This window comes from Anser anser, assembly GCF_964211835.1.
Source record: "Anser anser genome assembly, chromosome: 4".
Taxonomy (NCBI): Eukaryota; Metazoa; Chordata; class Aves; order Anseriformes; family Anatidae; genus Anser; species Anser anser.
In genome coordinates, this window is record NC_139724.1 from 16,069,297 (window position 1) to 16,089,858 (window position 20,562).

Consider the following 20,562-nt stretch of genomic DNA (forward strand, 5'->3'; position numbering starts at 1 on the left):
CCTGTATCTGGTGGTAACATCCAGTCTTTCAGGCTCGGACTATACTCTAGCAAGTATCTGTACTTGTTGTAAGTGAAGGAGATACACAAATTGTCCTGTAAATCCTAATTGGAAAAAAGGACTCTATTTCTGGTGTGTATGCTTTGCTATCTTTGTGGAGGGACTTCCTATGAGTAACTAGAAGAGGCCTGTTAGACCACCATTATGGAGGTCTAGTGCTTGTGCCAAGAGGAAGTTAGGATGTAATTCCCCATCAGCTCTGTACGGTTCTCTGACCAAATGCTGGGACTTTACCTTACTTTCAGTATTTGGGCTCTTGGGGATGCCTGCTACATCTTGCATGTCCCAACAGGCATTGTGCATGGATGTCCTTCCTACTGAAATCCCCTTGTTCTAAAGGTTTCAGGGAAGACAGGTGTAACCTTAAGCAGTGGCTTCTGTTAACTAGTAAGTCTATGCTTAAGTGGCTACAGCTGGCTGCTGTATTGGTACCACTATGCTTAAAAGCCTTTTACTGAGAAAGCCTTGGGTTACTCTGAAGGAGAAGAAACAATACTTTTGGATGCCCTAACAATGGCATGTTTAAGCCCTAAATGCATGTCATTAATTTACATCTATTTGTATATAATGAGAGTAATTATTGGATACCAGTTCTTTCATAAACAAATGCTTTCATAATTTGGAAGTGAATGATACTATGTAAAGTAAGTATAAATGCACTACAGTGTAAATAGTTATAGAAAGAAAAAATAGCAATACAACTTAAGGTTCCTATTATACTGTTTAAAAGGTGAACTGAAATGATGCATTTCCTCGGGTGAAGCCTCAACTTAGTGCTGACCACTTCTGTGCACACATTGTGGCTGTATGGCAGAAAATCTTCCTTAGTGCAGGAGGGGACAGTATCACTCCTAAGGAGTCCTCTCTTACCCTACAACATAAGGGCAATGACTCACACCTACAGGCTGCAGTCCTGAATCCAACAGCTACTGCAAAGGGAGGAAATGTAAGCAAGTACTCACTCCACTCTGATTAGGTAGCTGCCTATAATTGTCCATGTATGACCAGTCAGGCAGATGAAGAAGAAAAGGCAAGATCTGTGGGGAATAAGCAGCACTTGATCACGCATGATTTTTAGCTATGTCCTATTGCTCCTAGTTTGGTTAAATTAATTGGGGTTTGTAGCTGTCATCAGCTGTTCTGAGCCCTCGCGTCTTAACTGAGTGCTACTGATACAGAAGAATAATTATTCTTGCTCTACTTAAACTGAGACCGACTTGACTCAAATATGGTCTGTTAGAGTTAGCCCCCCCTCCTTGCCCAAATCCTTCCACCATTTTCCAGAGGGCAGGGAGCAGGCTGCATGGGGGGAAACAATCTCATCTGCATGCTTCTGCCAAACCTTTCCCCTGGAACTACTGAACTAATGTTTTAGCCCGTTTTCTTATGACAGTTGAGCAGCTCCTTTGAAAAGGGAATCCATGAGGTCAGCTGCCTACTAGGTTTTCCCTTCAGACTGTTAAGTCCCTACTCTTTAGACAATAGGATGTTACTACAGACCAATAAGTGTGGGGTGGGGAAAAAGGAAAAAGCCTTGAGTATAACTATATGTTGGGAAATATTTCCCTAGTGATTTTTTTTTTCCAGACTCCAGGAGGTATTATTCAAGAATATTACAGGAAAAACTTCCATTTTGAACATCATGAATAAATATTTGTTCTGTTCCATGCTTGTCATTTTAATTGAAATCCTAGGTAAGGAAAGGGAATTTACTGTTTGTACTACTAACAAAGCCTAAATTGTACTTATTTATATTGTATAGATGTATAATGTTTAATATCTATATTGTAAATGTTTTTTGATTGTCAGGTGTTTCACTAAAGTGACATAGGGAATGCCTAAGTCACTTCATTCTGGTGCATAAATTGCATGTGCTAGTAATCCTTGAATAAGAGGACACTGTCCAAAAAGTCTATAAGGGAACTTAGAGGCAATGAATGCCTTTATAACATGAAAGAGTCATGAGTAAGATTAACAACAGCTAAACTACAACAGTGTTATTGAACATATATGTATGCAGTGGGGCTGTTTTCATTCCTGTCATTTTAGCCCTTTTAGCAGATGAGACTGGATGAATACAACAGCTTTTTCTCTTCCACATGACAAAATGTTATGTGCTATCATGCTTTGATCAAGTATATGGATCTTACTAACCAGGCTGGAGTAGTATGTTGATACTACGGGTGAAGAAAGTCATTTGTACAGTGAGAAAGCTTTAATGTTGTGAACGTTTGGTAGGCTAAACCACCCAAATGAGACAGCGGTGGGCAAAAGCCCTGGTGCCTAACCCCCAGTGAGCCGGGAAAAGCGGTGAGCTTTGTCAAAGCGCCCAGCTTTGTCCCTGGGCGGCTGCCGTGGCGGGGCGGGGACTCTAAGATGGCGGCGCCCCGGCGGCAGTCACGTGGGCGCCGCCATGTCGGGCCGGCAGGGCAACAAGCTGCCCAGCAACCTGCCCCAGCTGCAGAACCTCATCAAGCGCGACCCGACCTCCTACACCGAGGAGGTGAGGCGCCTCCGAAGCCCCCGTAGCGCATGGGGGGAGAAAAGGGGGGAAAAAAGGGTTAATAATTCGAGGGAGACGGTAACAGGGGCTGCCGCGGTTCCTTGTGCCTCAGTAACGCTTCCTGTGCTTGCAGTTCCTGCAGCAGTACCACCACTACCAGTCCCATGTGGAGATCTTCACCTTCCAGCCCGACAAGCCCAGCAAGGAGCTGGCGGAGCTGGTCATGTTCCTGGCGCAGGTGAGCTGCTCTTGTCCCGGAGGAAAACGTCAGAGCTGGGCTCGAGCCCCTCGCCGGGCACGGCGGCCTCCCCCCGACTGCTGGGGTTGTGAGAGGTTGTATTTCGTGTCATCTTGTTGTCAGAGCCCTCCCCGAGCTGCTGTAAAGCTGTGTTTACCAAAATTTCCGTGTTACTAGCCATTTCTCAGGGAGGCAAGTTTTTCTTTTGAGGCTTTGGTTCAGTTTTAAAAAGGATCTTGTAACTGCACCACGTGTTTCACATCAGTGTTTCACTGATAACTTTTCTTTTGGTGTAGATAAACTGCTATTGTATGAATAATTTTATTAGTTGATTGTAACATCTCACATTCCTGCAGTTGACTGCTAACTCAAGGTTTTTAGTAGCGAGCTCACTCCAGCCTGTCTTTGCCCAGGTTGCCCACTGCTACCCAGACCAAATGGCCAACTTCCCGCAGCAGCTCAAAGAGATGCTCTCGTACCACCATACAGTGCTGGACGCAGACCTTCGAATGGTAAGGCTGCCACCAAAACGTGTTTGGGGCAGACCACGGCCTCTGGTTCAAGTATACCTGTGGGAATTCAGCGCTTCAAGTTTGCTTTTGCATCTTTTAATAAAGATGGAAACTGGGGGGTGCTGTGAAATTGTGATTCTGATCTGTGCTTCTCCCATACAGACCTTCTGTAAGGCTTTGATGTTGTTAAGAAACAGGAATCTGATAAATCCAACAAGTTTGCTGGAGCTCTTCTTTCAGCTGCTGCGATGTCACGATAAACTTCTACGAAAAGTAAGCTGTGATTACAAAAGCTGGGCTTGACTTCCAGTGGGTTTTGACCCGCCTAACAGAAGAAATAGTAGACAGTTCCACTGTTCATGTTTGTGAAATAAGTGGGACATGGGTCTGCTCCTTCAGAAACTGAAAGTGCCAAAGGCAAGACTCGATTTGTATATCTTCTTAGTAATGAAGCATGCCGCTGTAAACACTTTTACATGCAACAGCTTGTAAGCCTGTCCTGCATTTGCAGTTGAGCAGCTTGAATGTGTCTGCACATAAAAACCATAAGCACGTTGATGTCAGAGCAGGAATTACTGAATTCTATGTGAAAATTTTTAAGTTTAAAAAAAAAAGTTGCTAGTAAAAGCTTTATTTCGTGTTTTCTGCAATAAGCGTGAGATAGTTGCTTTCTGTGACCAGGATTACTAAACTTGCTCTCAGAATGTACATATGAAACAGTAGTGGGATTTTTTGAGTTAAGCTTCATGCTCTTTGTTTTCCTTCCTCACTGTGCTGTAAATTAAGTACGTTTTTTTCAAATCCATGAAAATCAAGCATATATGAGGATTTACAAGGTAACGTGTTGTTTTTCTAACTACAAATTAAAAGGGATCAGGCCTCTCGTTTTGGTACTTGGAGGCTTTGGGGAAATTACGGTGCATGTGCAGTGTTCCCTGTGTGACTTGCAAATGTTACTTTTTCTTTCTCGTACAGACTCTGTATACTCACATTGTGACAGACATCAAGAATGTAAATGCTAAGCACAAAAACAATAAAATAAACACAGTAAGTATTCTAGTTTTCAGGTGCACTTTGTTTTACTACTGTGTTTATTGAAGATTGGTAACAAATGTTTCCCAACTTTTTTCTTAGACACTACAGAACTTCATGTACAGCATGCTGAGGGACAGCAATCCCACTGCTGCCAAGATCTCTCTGGATGTGATGATTGAACTTTACAGAAGGAATATTTGGTAGGTTTGGCAGGCCCATGCTTCTTCCCTATTTAATGTAGGGCAGCCATCTTGACATCACTTGTGGCATGTTGTGCAAAATGTGATGTGGAGGGCCTCTGACTTTCAGTATATTTATCTTCTTTGTGTTCCAGTTGGCTGGATTTTATGGAGCATGGTCTAGTTGGGAAGAAATGCTGTCCTCCTTAAAGTCTCAGAGTTAACTTAAGTTGAATCTTTCACATTTTAGTTGAAAATACACAAGTTGTGTGTATTGCAGTTGAAACAAGCCTTGTGCAGCTCACTTGTTTGAACGTTTGCATATACAGCTGTTGGTATTGCCATACAGTCTGTGATGTACGGTGAAAAAATGAATTTTGTTTCTTCTTATTCCGTAAAGTCACTAGGGTAATTCTAGATGACTGATCTAATAAGTGCTTTGAGGGCTTTTTGTTGTTTTTAGGTGAAGCTGTAATATAGCTTTTATTTTTAGCAGACAACAGCTTGAAAAATTATTGCTTAGAGAAATACTGAAAGCAGAAAAAGTGCACTGAGTGTTCAGTTGCTGTCTTAGTGCTAGTTGATGTCTAATATGTTGCTCAATCTTCCTCTGGTGTTCTAAAATGCCAGAGCAGATGTTACCCAGTGGAAAATTGAATGAGAAGATGGTAGTTTTTTCGCTCAACTTTTTGACTGTAAAAACAAAGTGTTTTTTTTAAGCCTTTCAGTTTCTAATTCCGTTGTTCTTCCCAGTTCTCGTACAGAGATAAACTGCGGAGATGTGTGAATACAACAAGGAATGCTGCTGGTGTGCAATGTATCTGCTGCTTTTTATGTATTTCTGAGATAAGTTAGTGACAGAGCCTTAACAGTGCAGTTCTTGTATTGCTTATTCCCAGCAGTTTCCAGCATGCGGGGAGGTGAATGGCAACACTGCTTTACCTTGGCATTAGGAGAAGCCTCAGCTGGCAGGCAGGATGCGGTGCCAGGTGGTATTTGTCATGAGGAGTTTTGATATGTAGTGTTCAGGGAAACAGTCTATTCCATGGTATGCAGAAGGTCACAGCAGCTTTGTTAAGATTTTTGTTGGTGTAGTGGTAGGTTGAGAATTACTATAACAAAGGGAAAATTAGGATAGCTGAAAAAAATATTAGTGTTCCTGAAAAGATAAGACTTCTTGCAGTTTTAATGAGTAGACTTTTAAGTACCTAAGACTTGATATAAACTCAAAATATTTTTAGGAGTCCTAGTTCATGCAACTTAATTTTCTGAGAATAACTTGGGATTGTAAAACTTGAAGTAAAAGGCAATGTTTTGTTTTATTCCAGGAATGATGCCAAAACGGTCAATGTCATCACAACTGCTTGCTTTTCCAGAGTGACAAAGGTGAGGACAGAAGTCATTTGATGAAACTGGATTTAATCTAAGCTACCGTTATCCTGGGGATGCAGTTTCTTATTTCAGTACCCAAACTGCTAACAAGCTTCACTGATTATTAGTCTTTTGTTGTTTAATTTCAAAATGCCACTTGTGTTCTGGGAGTAGGACACATTTGGTGCTTAGGTGCAGAGCAGCAGAATGGGATGCTTGTCTTGTTGCAAGTGCAGGCTGGAGTGGGGAGGGTGGATGTACTTTCCCTTGCTACTCAGAAGAAACTGTCAGGATATTGCCACCTTATAATCAGCATCATTAAGGCATTTACTTTTTAAATGTGGAGAGAGCTGATATCTTGCCTGGGATTTGAGTGGATCTGAGGCTGCCTGTCATCTTTGTAGGTTTTCCAATGCTAGATGCTCTAAAAATGCATGTTATGGTTTGAGATACGTTCTTTCACAGTGAAAGTCCAAAAGCTGTTCCAGTTGATTAAAAACCAAAACAAACAATCAAAACCCAACAACCAACAAACCCATATAAACTAATGAAAGCTTGGAGTGCTTAGCACAGCTGATCAGGTATCGGCTGTGCAGGAGTTATCAATAATATTCGCATGGAGCAATTACATTGCTTTGCAGAAAGCTAGGAAGATTTCAGTCTCTGGATTTGCTCCTGTCACTGAGAAGCCCAGCTGTTTTTTGATCCTTTATGTGCCTCTGGCTGATGAGGGTTAGCAGCAAAAATTGACTTTGTTCAGAATGCTTTCAGTCTGATTGTTTGCTTTCTTTATCTATTCTTTTCTACCAATAATTGGAAATGTTTTAGCATAACTTAAGATCAGGATGCTTGGCTGTTGTAAATACTCTTGTCTGTTTGTCATGTCCTACATTTCACTTAATTTCTCAGGTATTAGTTGCTGGTTTGAAGTTCTTCCTTGGGAAGGATGAAAGTGAGAATCAAGAGAGTGACTCAGAATCTGAGGTGAGTGTTGTGATTAAATCTTCACAAAGTTCTGTTATCCTGCAGACTTTTGACCACACCAATGCATCTACTGTTGTGCTACAGAATTTTCTGTTTTGTTTCCTCCAGTTGTTGATCCACCTCACAAAAATGTTTAATTTTTTGCCACCTGGTCCCAGTTGATAGCAGGTTACCTTTACTATCTGTCTACAGCCTAAGGGCTCCCTTGCTTTCCTATACTCATTGTGAAGGAAGTTCTTCACTTGTAAGAGATAAGTGAGGGCTGGCCAATCCCCTTTTTTTTTTTTTTTTAAGCTAATGAATTCGTAGATATGTAACTTTAGAGTTGTGGGAAGAGATTTTAACTTGATTTTTAAGAGGCAGGTTTAATTTTTTAGATATCCCTTCAGTTCTGCCTCTCAAACTGCATTTCCCATTTATGTACAAATGAAATAATCCAGTTACCCTGAGAAGGCTGACGACCTGCCACAATTATAGTTTAGAACCTCCTAATACACGGCCATTATTGTGTGTGACTGTCTAGTACCCTGTGATTACCCAGCTGTAAAGATTACAGCTATCTCTCTGATATAAATGGTTTTATGGAATTGTGATTTTAAAGGCTACTATCTCTGTATGATGAAACTTAGGTGGGAAGAGACCGTTTTCAAATGTAGCACGTTGATACTTTTTGTATTTCTGCTTCCCGTTTGAAGCCTGATTTCACCTGAGTCTTGTTTTCGTTGTGTTCCTTCTGAAGGACGATGGCCCCACTGCCAGAGATCTGATGGTGCGGTATGCAACAAACAAGAAAACGACCAAGCGCAAGAAGAAACTGGAAAAAGCGATGAAGGTTCTTAGGGTGAGGAGAACAGTGTTTTGACTTGCTGGCGTTTTAACTTAATCCTTCACATGCAGAAATCTTTTTGTTTCCACAGTCGTCATAGTTATCTTTTGTCATCTAATTTAGGTGAGGCTTCTAGAGCATACTAGCATCCACTGGTCGGGCAGTTTTCTGAAACACACTTGTCTGAGTTGTGGACTGGTTCTGCTCTTGGGTGCCCTTTTTGTGGTCCGTTACTTAGAGCATACTGTGTCTTGAGAAGCAACTTTTTGATGTGGTTCCTGTTGCCTGTTAGGTCAGGTGGTTGAAAAGCTAATGCAATTGAAAAGAATGGTAGTTTACTTGCTAAAAACCAAAGCACCTCTTTTTGAAGAGAATAATGAGGAATAGCAGCTTCCAATGGCAGCCTGAAACTGAAGCACCTGCAGCTATTTCATAGAAAGAAAAATGTCTCCTTTACTTTTTTTTGCCATGCAGAAACACAAAAAGAAGAGCAAGCCAGAGTTGTTCAACTTCTCTGCTATTCACTTGATTCATGATCCCCAGGGTAAGCATGCATCGTATTCTGTTTTTCAAACTGTTTTTCCCAGATACTAAAATTTAGACAAAACTCTGCAAGGAGAATGAAAGTAGACACAAATGTGATAATAGGATGCTTTTTTACACTTAAAACACTTAAAATGTGAGACCAATCTTGTTGCACTTGTCATAGTGGAACACGTGTAGGTGGCCAGACAAGGAAGGAGCTATACTGCACCATCTGCTTTGGGTTGCTACAAATCAGGATGTGTCTTTCAGCTTATATCTTGTATGTGTGAAGGCCATAGTTTGTGCGAAGGGGAAGTAGCTCATCTTCTGCAGCTTTTTTAGCTTATGCCTTTGTAGAATTGTATTCCTATTATCAGTCTGCCATTTGTCTAATACCACTTGACTCATTCACAGTCTCATGTAGTGAAACTCTGGGGATTTTGTTTTTCAGATGGGTTGAAATGCATCTTTTTAAAACAAACAAACAAACTAGCTTTAAATACCGACCCTGTATTTATGATGTTGCAGAGCTTCTGCTTTGTGTCCTTTCTTTTGGACCTATGCACAGCTTTAGATTTTCTAGGCATGTGAGAGGAAAAATAAAGAACTGGGAGCAGTGCTTTGAGCACCTTAAGTTTCTTCTGTGCAAGGACAATGGAGCTTTAAAGAAAAACTAAACAACAACAGAACTTGACTATCTTTTTTTAACCCAGTCTCAGCTGAGTTTGGCACAGTGCCTTTTGAGACTACCACAAACCTATTATTGCTTCTTCTAGACTTTGCAGAGAAACTGCTGAAGCAGCTGGAGAACTGTAAGGAACGATTTGAAGTGAAGATGATGCTCATGGACCTAATATCTAGGCTAGTTGGAATCCATGAGGTACATAATAATTCTGTAATGACCTGACAGTTGGGTGGTGGTGTGCTCTGGCCTTGTGCCTCTGGAAAGTGAGTTAATTTTCCTGTATGTTGAAAAATGAAGCTGAGTATACCCATGGAGTTGCCAGTGGGCTTTATGGTATGGCACAGTGATGTAGGCTTGTATGGTACTAAGTGAATTCAGCTTGAGAAGGCTGGTGGTGTGTAATAGCTGGGATGTCGTGACTAGAGGGGAAAATGCCTATTTAAAAACTTGTGTCTTCAGTGTAGTTTTTTAATTGAGTCTAACAATAGCTTAAGAACAGCACTCTGAGGTATAACCAAAGTGTGATCAGACTTCCTTAAGAATCTGTTCCTCTTGGGGGCGGGCTCTGTGGGGCGAGGGAAATACTAGTCCTTGTGGGTATCCTCAAGGCTAACAAAAAGGTGGAAATGCTCACTGTGGCTGTATGAGCACTCTTGAATATAGGGAGCATAAGAAAGTCCAGTTGTTTTTTTTGACACTACTGGGTTCACACCTAGGCACATAGAGCTGCTACTTTGTGCTTTGGTCTCTGCCCAAAGCATTCCTCCCAGTGACCAGGGCATCTGAATTGTCAGGTCTCGCACATCACGGAGACCCCAGTGTTGCAGTGGTGTCAAACCTGAGCCCACGCTATTTCCTCATTGCATAAAGCTTAAGTAGAACTTACCATGTGTAAGTCCAGGAGGAATATGAAGTACTTGTCACTTGGGAGGTGTGTGTCCAGGTGTTAGGCTGCTTCAGCATCAAATATTCATTTAGGCTTGCTGGAGAAGTTAGTGAAGGGACTCAGATGCTAAATGAGCATGAATTTAGGGACAGTCTCTGTTTTGAGAGGACTATGTTCCTGAAGCTATGGGAAGAAGTGGCACATCATTGTGCAGCAGACCACCCTACTGGATTTCTGTGCAGTCAAACAAGAACCACTGTGGATTTCAGATTTTGGCATTGAATCTTAATTTCGTTGGAAAAAGTCCCTTCCTCACCTCTATGTATTTCAAGTTCAAGACAGGTGAAATGTGTTACACAATAAAATCTGAGGCATTTTCAGAGCAGGCTGTGTAGGTTTGTTGATTGTTTACAGCATGTCAGGTTATAAAAGTGGTCTCAAAAGAGAAGCGACTAACCTGTTACAACTTTTATCTTCCCTGCAGCTTTTTCTTTTTAATTTCTACCCCTTCATTCAGAGATTTCTACAGCCCCATCAGAGAGGTAAGCAGCTACTAGTTGATAACAGTGTTGGTCTGTCATTTCACATGTACAGTCACTTCCTAAGTGGTGCTGTGAGCAGGTAGCAGTAGCAAAGTTGGAAGCAAGAATAGTCCAGGGATTGTGGATGAAGGAGGCAAAAGGCTCCAGTTGTCCAAAACTGGACTTCCGTGGAAGCTGTGTCCACTTGATGCTCTTAAGTGTTTGAGAAACTTCAGCAATGGGATCAAGTGAGTTCCTAGTTCCTTGCAGAACCTGACTTGTTGAGCAAAGCTGTGACTGCCTTTTGTTGCTTTTTTCCTTCTGTTTCACTCTAGAATGGAAACATGTATTTTGGTGTAGCTGGCTATTAAGGGTCTGCACTGCTGCTGGGGTAGAGATCCAGATGTGTTCCTAATGCTTTGTGAGAGAGAAGTACAAGATGTCTCAAATAACTTCAGCCTCAAATGGCTTTGATGCTTAGAAGCTTAGGATCTCATTGAGTTAGCTGTATTGGTGGATGTGGGTAATGGCCAAAATAAGTTGCACTGATGTACTTGGACATCTTCTCCCCCTTCCTTTTTATTTTTACTTCCAGAAGTGACAAAGATTCTTCTGTTTGCGGCGCAAGCTTCGCATCAGCTAGTACCACCCGAGGTCAGTATTCCATAAACTTTTGGTGATGTTAAAATGGACAGTGTGCAAGCTGGAAGTGTTAAGTGCATTCACTGGGGATGGGGGACAAGGAATCCGGTCAGACCGTTTTTCTTGAAAACCACGTGGGAATTTTTGCTCTTTGACAACTTCTGCAAGTTACAGGTTGTTGTTTTTTGTAAAGGGATACAGCCCCAATGCTCAAGGTCTTCAATTTCTGCAGAATTTGTCTAGAAGTTATTTGCAGGCTATAGTGTTAAGTCACAAACTCTGCCTTTCTGTGAAAAGAGCTCTGTTAATAAGATGTAATCACCTCACAATTATATTAAATAGTAAGTATATTTACCCTTTCTTCCATATTTTCAGATTATCCAGTCAGTGTTGATGACCATCGCCAACAACTTTGTCACTGACAAGAATTCTGGGGAAGTCATGACTGTAGGGTGAGTACAGAATTTTATTACAACCGTAAAACTCTGAATGTGGAAAAATATTTTCCATTTTTTGAAATGACCTTCAGCCTATTCCTGTCATTCATCTTTGCTTTTAAGAACCAGCTTGAATAAAAACAAGACAGTAAGCATAAACTTTCCTTAATTTTCTTGTCAGTGTTGTAAATTCCTCAGTGCAATGGGTTTCTGTATTTAGCCAGTGCTGTGACTTAACTCTTTTGGATTTTGTGATGGCCTTTTTTGATTTCTTGTTTGGTCTTGTGTTTTTCTTCCTTCCCAAGTACTACGTTATTTCTAGTTTGAGGGTACACCCTCTTGTGTTTGAATCAAAATAACTTTCATTTGTATACACACAGTGAGTAGACAGCATCGTAATTCTAGACTTTTACTGTCTAGTAGATTAAATTTTCTTACTGACAACAAATTCAAGTGTTGCTGTTAGTGAAACTATAAATTGCTTGCTATCTCTGTTGAAGGAAGTATGCTTTTGTAATAGGTCTGGTGTAGGCAGAGTAGAATATGACCAGTAAATGTAGGAGAGAGCTGAGCTGTGCCTGAAGAAGATGAAGTAGTTGGCAGGGGAAGCTACTGTGGGCAGCTATGTTTTGAATATTTTCATGAACTACTTTTTTCCTCTTAACATGGTTATAGTCCAGCAACAAGTTTAGTGTACTCTGTGTGTGCATGAAGATGATAAAAAGAAACTTGGTGTAAGCACACAGGTTTCCTTTATAGTGTTGTTTGTCTGCCCATGCTTGACAGGAGAATTATTTCTTGATTTTGGCCTTGCCTAGGCCTGGTGATTGTTTGACAGCTTTTTGCAAATATGTATGGTTGGACCTAGCTTTTAGTTGCAGAATCCTGAGGTCCAAAATCCTACAAAATAGTAGGTGGAGAGTGTAGAGTATGGACCAAAGATGGAAGTTTTGGAAGTTTTTGGAGAAGTTTTGGAGAACTATGGCAGAGAGCATCCTGTTATGTTCCCCTCTGTTACACCTAACGCTTCAGAAGATTCATCAAGTTTGAGATAATTCAGTCTATTACTGGGCCAGTGAGTGTCTCTCCCAACCATGTTATTCAGGAAAATATTTCACTTTGAATTTTTAGAATCAATGCAATAAAAGAAATCACAGCGAGATGTCCACTAGCCATGACTGAAGATCTGCTCCATGACCTTGCTCACTACAAGACTCATAAAAATAAAAGTGAGTATGTTATATGGATATGACTCTTAGATCTTTCTTCCATTTTTCTTGTCATCTGGTCCTCTGTTATAGCCTTCATAATAGTACTGCATTTTCTGGTGGGCTGAGAGATACCATTTTTAATGTCTGTTGCATTTCTATGCATATACTTAGTCAAACAGTCATGGGTAGTTATGGCAAGGGAAACAGCTGGCAGAACTGGAGAAGGGCAGCTGCTTGTTAACAAAGATTTGGCCCTGAGAGCTGGATCCTGCATTGGAGAAATCAGTGGGAGCTAGTATTTCAGAAAATACATGAATAGGCTGTAATACTGTTTACCTCAGTACACTTTGGTTTGCTCAGGATTCTGCTCTACTATACTTAGTCCTGACTCTATTTTTCTGGCTAGATGTGACGATGTCTGCAAGAACTCTGATACACCTCTTCCGTTCGCTGAACCCAGAGATGCTACAGAAGAAATACAGAGTAAGTGTTTCCTCTGCATTGCGTTCACTATAAATGTAAGCTTATGTGCTCAAAAATAATAACTACTCTCAGAGCCTCTTGAGAATGTGATGGAATCACACATTTTTTTTCTCTCCAGGCCTTTTCCCTTGCTGCATTTTGACATGGCTTTCTCTTGTTTCAAGGCTTCTTTAGTTCAGACTCATCAAACTTATTGACAGAAGCTTCATGCTGCAGAAGCCTGTCTTCCTGCAGTTTGTTCAACTTCTCTATAGTAATTCAAGATCTTTTCATGTTTCATCAGGCGGAATTTCCTACAACTCCACCCCCTATTTTTATAGGCTTGTGTGAGTTAAGATGGCAGCCTGCTTAATATGTGTTTTATTTACTTACAGGGTAAACCTACTGAAGCCTCGGTGGAAGCCAGGATTCATGAATATGGAGAACTGGATGCCAAAGACTATATTCCAGGAGCAGAAGTACTGGAGGTTGTGAATGAAGAGGAAAAAGGAGAAAACCAAGGGGAAGGTTGGCCTTTTTTCTTTATTACTTCCATGTTGTGCATCATTGCTGCTAAGATTTTATTTGGACTTGGCGTTCATGCATTTCATTTGCTGCTGTCACATGCTGCATGGTTTGTATGTGTCCATATTTATCCATTAAGAAGCATGGATACTGTCCTCGAGTTAAGTGCAATTTATCCTGAGAGATCTGATAGTCACTGCATTGCTTCATATAATAAAGAGATGAAAGAGAGGAGAGAGAGGAAAGAGGGATTTTGAACAGCAGAGAGAAGCAAAATAGGTCATAGAGAGCAACTTTGCTTTAAATTGCATTGCTTCCTTCCTTGGGTTATATAAAGTGGAGGGGGCCGGAAATGTTGCTGAACGCAGTGTGGTAAGGATTAGCATTTGTAAACTAGTGTTTCTTCAGAGATTCTCCTAAATGCAGCTGCTTGTTTTGAGGGCCTTGAACATAACTTGAGAGTTACGCTTTACAAAGCATAGGGTTTTGGTACAATTTGCTGCAACAGTGACTTGCTGCAAACTGATTAGCTATCCTCTATGGTTGGCATTCTTTAGAATGAAAGAAATGTATGTAAATGCATTTCCTGTAAAGGCTTTGTTCACCATTGTTGCAGGTTTATTTAAGTTCATAACAAAAATGTTTTAAAGAGACTGCAGCTCACAGTAATGACAAGATAGAACAGGTTTTAACAAGCCTGTTGTGTGTGTTCAAATATCTTACGCTGCCGTATGTGGTTATCACTAAAAATTGGTGTCCATAGCTGTACGTGCACACGATGTAGGTGCGCTAAGAAATGAAGGCTGAGATGTCTTTGTACAGCTCTGAATCAGTTGCTTTCAGAGTTATACCCGTGTGATGCTTTGACTTTGCAGGCCAGGTAGAATTTGGTAGCTGAACTTGCCAGTGGGACAGCATGAGAGCTATTGGTTTGTTCAACCGTGGATGTCTAGAAATATTACTCCCAACTAATGATCAAATGTGTGAAGTATCTTAAGTCTTATGAACGTCTATGTAGTTCTGAGGCTGGGATGCTGAGATCCTACAGTTTTGAGTGTGTCCCTGGGCACAAATGTAGTTAGGTAGTAAAAGGCAGTGAGAGCTTAGGATCTGCTCTGAAATTATTTGAAATGCAAAAAGTTCAACCAGCTCTGTACTAGCAGCTCTGTGCATTTGTTCCCTTGAGCAGATGGATGGGAAAGTGCTAGTATGAGTGAGGGGGAAGATGATGAAGATGGAGAGTGGATTGACGTCCACCACTCTTCAGATGAGGAGCAGCAAGAAGTGGTGAGTTCCAAGCGTGTTCTACCCCCAAATAGAAAAGGGACTTGTTAATAGCAGTCCACATTCTCATGTTCTACCTTCTCATGGCTGCTCATAACTACCTTACCTGCATGGTAACTTGACCAAAATCAGTGAATTGAAGTATGTTTTTGCACCTGTGCTGAAATATGTTTGCTGTCAGGGTGAGGGGGGAGAGTTGGGGAATTCTCTTCCAGTGCTAAGCTCCTTCAAAGCAATGGTAACTTTCAACTCCTTAGTATTTCAGAGGAAATAAAGTACTCTTTTTTTTTTTTTTAATACCACATGTTAGATATGACTCTTAAGAATCCTAATAACTGTTTATAGCGTTTCCCAGCGTTGTTCCCCCTGTGTGGATATTTGGGAGGCAAGAGTGTCATGGATTGTAGAACAAATGGTTTGCAGAGCTCTGGATGATTGTTCTTTTGTACTTGTTTCGAAGGCAGAGAAGATGAAAAGCATGCCTATAGAGGAACGGAAAGCTAAAGCTGCAGCAGTCAGTACAAGCAGGCTGCTAACTCAAGAAGACTTCCACAAAATACGTCTTGCTCAGCTCTCCAAAGAGCTTAATTCTGCACCAGGCAAAGCTGCAAAGAGGAAAAATATTGAAATAGATGATGAAGAGGAGAGCAGGTAGGATGTGAAATATTGTCAAGTGCATTTTTTTCCCCACAGTTTGGTGATAAAATTTTTAATTGCCGTAGGGTACAGAGCTCTGCTTTTGGCTGTTATCCCATGGTGGCAGGTGGCAAACAGCCACATGGCCTAGAATGGATCCTGGCCTGGGGGATTTATTTATACCTGGGAGAAAAAAGCAAGGGGGGGCCAGTGGAAACTGGGACTAGTTTGTTTGTTCAGAGGAATTTTATTTTTTAAATTGTGTTATTTTTTTAGCAGTACTTGCAAGTCTGTATCTCCAGAGTTTCTTAAATGTTGTGGTTCAAGCTGGACTCAAAAAACAGTCATGAGAGAATTTTGTATGGGTTGTCCCAAGCATGAGGATTAGCCTGAGAGGAAGAACAAAAAGTGCCTGTGTGAATGTGTATAGGGGAACAATGGCCTAAGAGATGGGTGAGAGACAAAAGGTCAGGAGGACATTTTGGTGTTCTGGCCAGATGATGTTTTGTGTTTGACAGCCTTCTGTTGGATTTCTGTGTGCGTAGGGGCGAGTTGCTTTCACTCAGAGATATCGAACATCTACATAAGAAGCCGAAGTCAGATAAGGAGACAAGATTGGCAACTGCAATGGTGAGGAACTGGGCTGTTTCATATCCTCTTTTTAGACATTTGTGGGGTTTGTGTTCTTGTCTCCTGTGGAGTAAGGAGGTGGTGTTGAATCTATAAGACAGATGCCCAGCTGCCATCTGTGTTTTGATTAAGTTATTTTTTACTGTTGCATCGTGGCTATAACTGATAAGCAACCTCTTGCTGGTCGCAGGTGAAGATGAAAATACAGACACCCCCATTTTCACTGACACTTAATACAGCCAGCATGGAGGAATGCAGTTAATACACACAGGAAGTCATGCTGAATCTGGATGTATGCTTGCTGCTCTAGAACCTGTCACCCTAGCAGCTGACGTTTACTGTAGGGAAGGACAAATGGCCTTCTCTTATTATGGTGTGTTGTCTATTCTAGGCTGGAAAAACGGATAGAAAAGAATTTGTGAAAAAGAAAACAAGAATTAACCCATTTGCCAGCTCTACCAATAAAGAGAAGAAAAAGCAGAAGAACTTTATGATGATGAGATACAGCCATAATGTCCGGACCAAAAATAAGCGTTCTTTCAGGGAAAAACAGGTAACGTTTAATGTTGAAATTAGGTGGGGCAGTCTGAGTAATAAACTTGTAATGTTGGTGAAGTGCTGTCTATCCTACACCCTAAGATTTTGGTGTTTAATTTGATGGATTAATCACTGGAAGAAGTTGTGAGCTAGGTTGCTTCCCATGAAACCTACCCAGAGGAAGTATATCAGAGACTGGGGGGGTGGAGGAGAATGCTTTGTCAGAATCTGCTCGTGACTATGCACAAAGAACCATGCACTGTTGCAAAATCATGGGTAGGCTAGCAAGATGATTAAAATGTGGTTTGATTTCTTTTTTCCATTTAAGCAATAACAGATCATGTTCAAACTAATATTGTGATAGAAGAAATCTTTCCCACGATACAGTGGAGTTGGTCTTCAGGACAAGCTTCTAGTGTGTGTTTCTTTACTCCCCATAGTCTGTCTTTGACCTTTCTCCTATTACTGTCATATTATGGACTCAGCTGTCCTGGCTTGAGGTCATCTGATAGCTTGATACAAATGCACTTAAGGCTCAGATGCAGTTGCTCTTTAGAACTTTTTAAAGCTAATCAGAAAAATAAGTCACTTCCTTGGTTTAGCCTGCTGCCATAGTTTGGCAATACTCTGTTCTCAGTGGCGATGCCCATGCCTTCTACTGCTTCCTCAGTTACGAGCTTAGCTATGGGGCTGATGCAGGATTCAAAACAGTCTTCCCAAAATCACATGTAAGTTAAAAATGCATCTGTTTGGTAGTCCAGTTACCGTGTGTTCCCACAGGCAGCTGTGCCAGGGTAGCTGAAGGGATAACTAAAAGGTGAGGCAGAAACTTAAGGTTGATAACTTTGTCCCTGAGGGCACTGGCCAGGGAGCCCATGTAGCTTCCCCACACAGCTGGGGTTAGATGAAGTGGCAGACATGGAGTGTGGACAGAGCCCCCTCACTTCTGTGATGCTTCACAGCTGGGGTTAATGCCTAAACTGTGGCAGCTGTTGCTGGTATTAATACAGGCATATTGTTTTGCCCTACTGTGTTTCACCTTGGCAGGGTAGATCTGTGTTAACAACAAAAATCGGCCTTAAAATCCCTTTATCTAACCTGGCAGGTGGCCAGTCAGGAGTGTTACAGGGTGTTACAAAACTGAACTACTTTGAAGGTGTTCTGAGGAAAAACTTCTATAAGAATCCAAGTGTGCAGGCTTCTTTTTTTGTGTTACTGATTTGTGTTTACTTAAGTGTTGTCTTGTGGTAGGGCATGTTCAGGTGCTGCTTTCACAAACCCTCCTCTGTCCTTGTGCGCTGTTTCCAGGATCATAATAAGTTGATGTGTATTTGTTGGACATTTGTTGTCTTAACAGCAACAATACTGAAAAAGTTTATAGACTCAACAAGTCTTCTTCAAGAAGAAGACTTGGACTAATATCCTGTATAGTTTTTTGGTTTTTATCATTCTGTTTTGCCTTGTATAAGGCTGACACCTTAGCCCAGTACTTAAAACACAGAAAATGTAGCAAATCAACAGTCCATGTGCTTTTAGGAAACTACTGTTAATTCTCTGTCCTTCTCTTGAGAAGTTGGGTGTAATTTTAGCCCCAGAGTTTTGGATTAGCTGCTGAGATAGGATTCTTAGCAGTTTGTTCTTTTAAAAAATATATGTAAAAAGCAGGTGTCCATGTGCTCAAAAACATCTCCATTGTAGTGTAGTGCCTTTAATCTTTTTTTTTTTCTGAGATTATACTGACTCTTAAACTTGGTTCCCTGTTTTTATAAAGTCATCTTGAATGTTTTCAGTCCTTACTCCTGATTTAATGTTTTGAGTTCCAGTGTAACAGCTAAACAGTGAAATGAAAGTACCCTTCTACTTTCTTCTAATTAAAGTTAGACCACAGCATCAGTCCTGTTGACGGTGATTGGGAAGTACTGTAAAAATAAAATTGGGTTGGAGTACTGTAGTTTTTAAGATAATTCCTTCTGCTGCCCTCCTCAGTGGTAGAATAAAATGGAATGTTGTCTATAGTCAAGATCTAAATCCCTTTACCAACAAAAACGTGTATAATATATCACTTTAAAGAGACTGTGTATGGCACTCATTAAAAATTGCAGCATCTCCTTCCTACCCTTGAAAAGCAGCTTTGTAATAATCTCAAAAAATTCCTGTTAATCCTACTTAGCTCTCAGTTGGACTGAAGTTTTTTTTCTCATCTCTTCTTGCCAAACAAGTCTGTAGAAGAACAACTTGTTACTCAATCCTTTTCCTAACTATGTAGGATCTTAAATGATGATCTGATGCATTGATGAATGTTTTATTTTTTGAAGCCCTACTCTTTCCTTAACTATACTGTTTAACTAAGCAACCACAGCATTTCTGCCAATGTGTTAGCACTTGCCAGTTACTGCTCCCAGTTTTAGCTGATCAATTATTAGTATTTCTCTGAGATTGAATAAATTTTAGGAGTCTTCCTTAGTATTATGCTTACTTAATGAAAATAGCTTAACGAGACTTACCATCAATTAGATCTGTCTGCATAAGTGCTACCAAAAGTTCTTAATTTTACAGCTGAAGGTAATGCTGTACTCCTGTTTTCTGTAGAAATCTATAAACAATTTCTCAATTGCATTCTGATATTTTACTACCTTCCAGCTTCTTGCGTCAGATTCAGGTTGTCTATATTCACAGCCAGGTTTGAGTGGCTTTTGAACTTGAGTATAGGTAGTCATAAAACGGCAGTAGGAAGGAGCTGTGTGGCTAGCTCCTTTGTCTGTGATCTGCCTACTCAATGCTGGTGTAGTTAGTGTTACTAGCACCTGAGTCAACTGGTTTAAAGACAATTCAGGTTAATTTCACATCTTGCAGTCTTACTTATCTGTAATACATAAAAGCCTCTATAAATGTCTATCTCAGCATAGATGATGGAAGCTGTTAGCTGTAGCATTCTCTTAATTTGGTGATCTTATCTGCAAATGTCTGGTTCCTACAATACCAATGGGATGTGTACGATGGGCATATTGAAGAGGATTGTCAATGTGATACTGTTTCCGTAATAGTTATAGCTAAGAGTTTGAAATACCTGAATATCCCTCTTGTTTCATATTCCAGCTGGCTCTTAGAGATGCACTTCTGAGACAGAGAAAACGGCTGCTGAAATAAAATGGTAAAGGAGAAGAATAGTTAATCATCCTTGAAGAAACAGGAAACCTAGAAATGCTTATCTTCCACTCTCTTAAAGAAGGGAAGAAAAAAGTACTGAATTGCCTTATGGATTCATCTCTACTCTGTTCAGAATTATAAATTGAAGGCTGCTGCGAAGTTGGATATTGCATCTATAGGACAGACCAAAGAGGCCTTAATCCTTGCAGGCTTTTGGTTTTTAAAGCATTCTAGGAAATAAGGCAGTTGTCTTTTATTGAATATAATTTATTTACAGCTGTTTTTGTATGTGTAAGTATTAATTAAAACATACAACCTCACTGTAAAAACTATTTGACTTGATTCAATTAATGAATAGATAACTGGAAGGAAAATGAATATTCCAGCTTAACCCTTAAACATAACGTATACACTTTATACCTGTCTTACCGCTGTGATTTCACAGACTTAGTAAGTGGTTGTTTTTAGGATGTTTCCTACTAATAAAGCCACACGGAGGGAAAGAACAGCTTAGTCTATGAAGGTAACAAAAATAAAATTAATACATATTCCCATTTAAATAGAAGGGTAATGTCACATGCAGGAGAAATACGCAGTCTTGTTCTCCCATATCCATGCGTTGTTTGGTAATACTTGCTTGTGTTTGATTTTTTGTGAGAATGTGTGAGAAAAACATTAGTCTATGCATTCTTTACCTTAAAGTAAAGGTTCAACTCCTGTTTCAGC

The 20,562-nt window shown here is 40.5% G+C and overlaps 1 protein-coding gene across 1 annotated transcript; it reads left to right on the forward strand.

Annotated features, from left to right (window-relative positions):
- The first annotated feature begins 2,406 nt into the window (after positions 1 to 2,406).
- Positions 2,407 to 20,165, forward strand: SDAD1 (SDA1 domain containing 1). The gene is made up of 22 exons (XM_083835274.1): positions 2,407 to 2,563; positions 2,697 to 2,801; positions 3,215 to 3,313; positions 3,476 to 3,586; positions 4,289 to 4,360; positions 4,448 to 4,548; positions 5,856 to 5,913; positions 6,808 to 6,882; positions 7,622 to 7,723; positions 8,183 to 8,252; positions 9,010 to 9,113; positions 10,289 to 10,346; positions 10,921 to 10,979; positions 11,343 to 11,419; positions 12,536 to 12,633; positions 13,022 to 13,098; positions 13,473 to 13,605; positions 14,792 to 14,889; positions 15,347 to 15,537; positions 16,068 to 16,152; positions 16,544 to 16,705; positions 19,786 to 20,165. Exons 1-22 carry the CDS (start codon positions 2,474 to 2,476, stop codon positions 19,834 to 19,836), a joined length of 2,076 nt encoding a protein of 691 aa, XP_083691400.1. The 5' UTR covers positions 2,407 to 2,473; the 3' UTR covers positions 19,837 to 20,165.
- The last annotated feature ends 397 nt before the right edge of the window (positions 20,166 to 20,562 follow it).

Coding starts and splice junctions, on each gene's coding strand:
- SDAD1 (XM_083835274.1), top strand. CDS start 2,474: ATGTCGGGCCGGCAGGGCAACAAGCTGCCCAGCAACCTGCCCCAGCTG. Junction 2,802..3,214: donor TGGTCATGTTCCTGGCGCAG/GTGAGCTGCTCT, acceptor GTCTTTGCCCAG/GTTGCCCACTGCTACCCAGA. Junction 3,314..3,475: donor TGGACGCAGACCTTCGAATG/GTAAGGCTGCCA, acceptor TCTCCCATACAG/ACCTTCTGTAAGGCTTTGAT.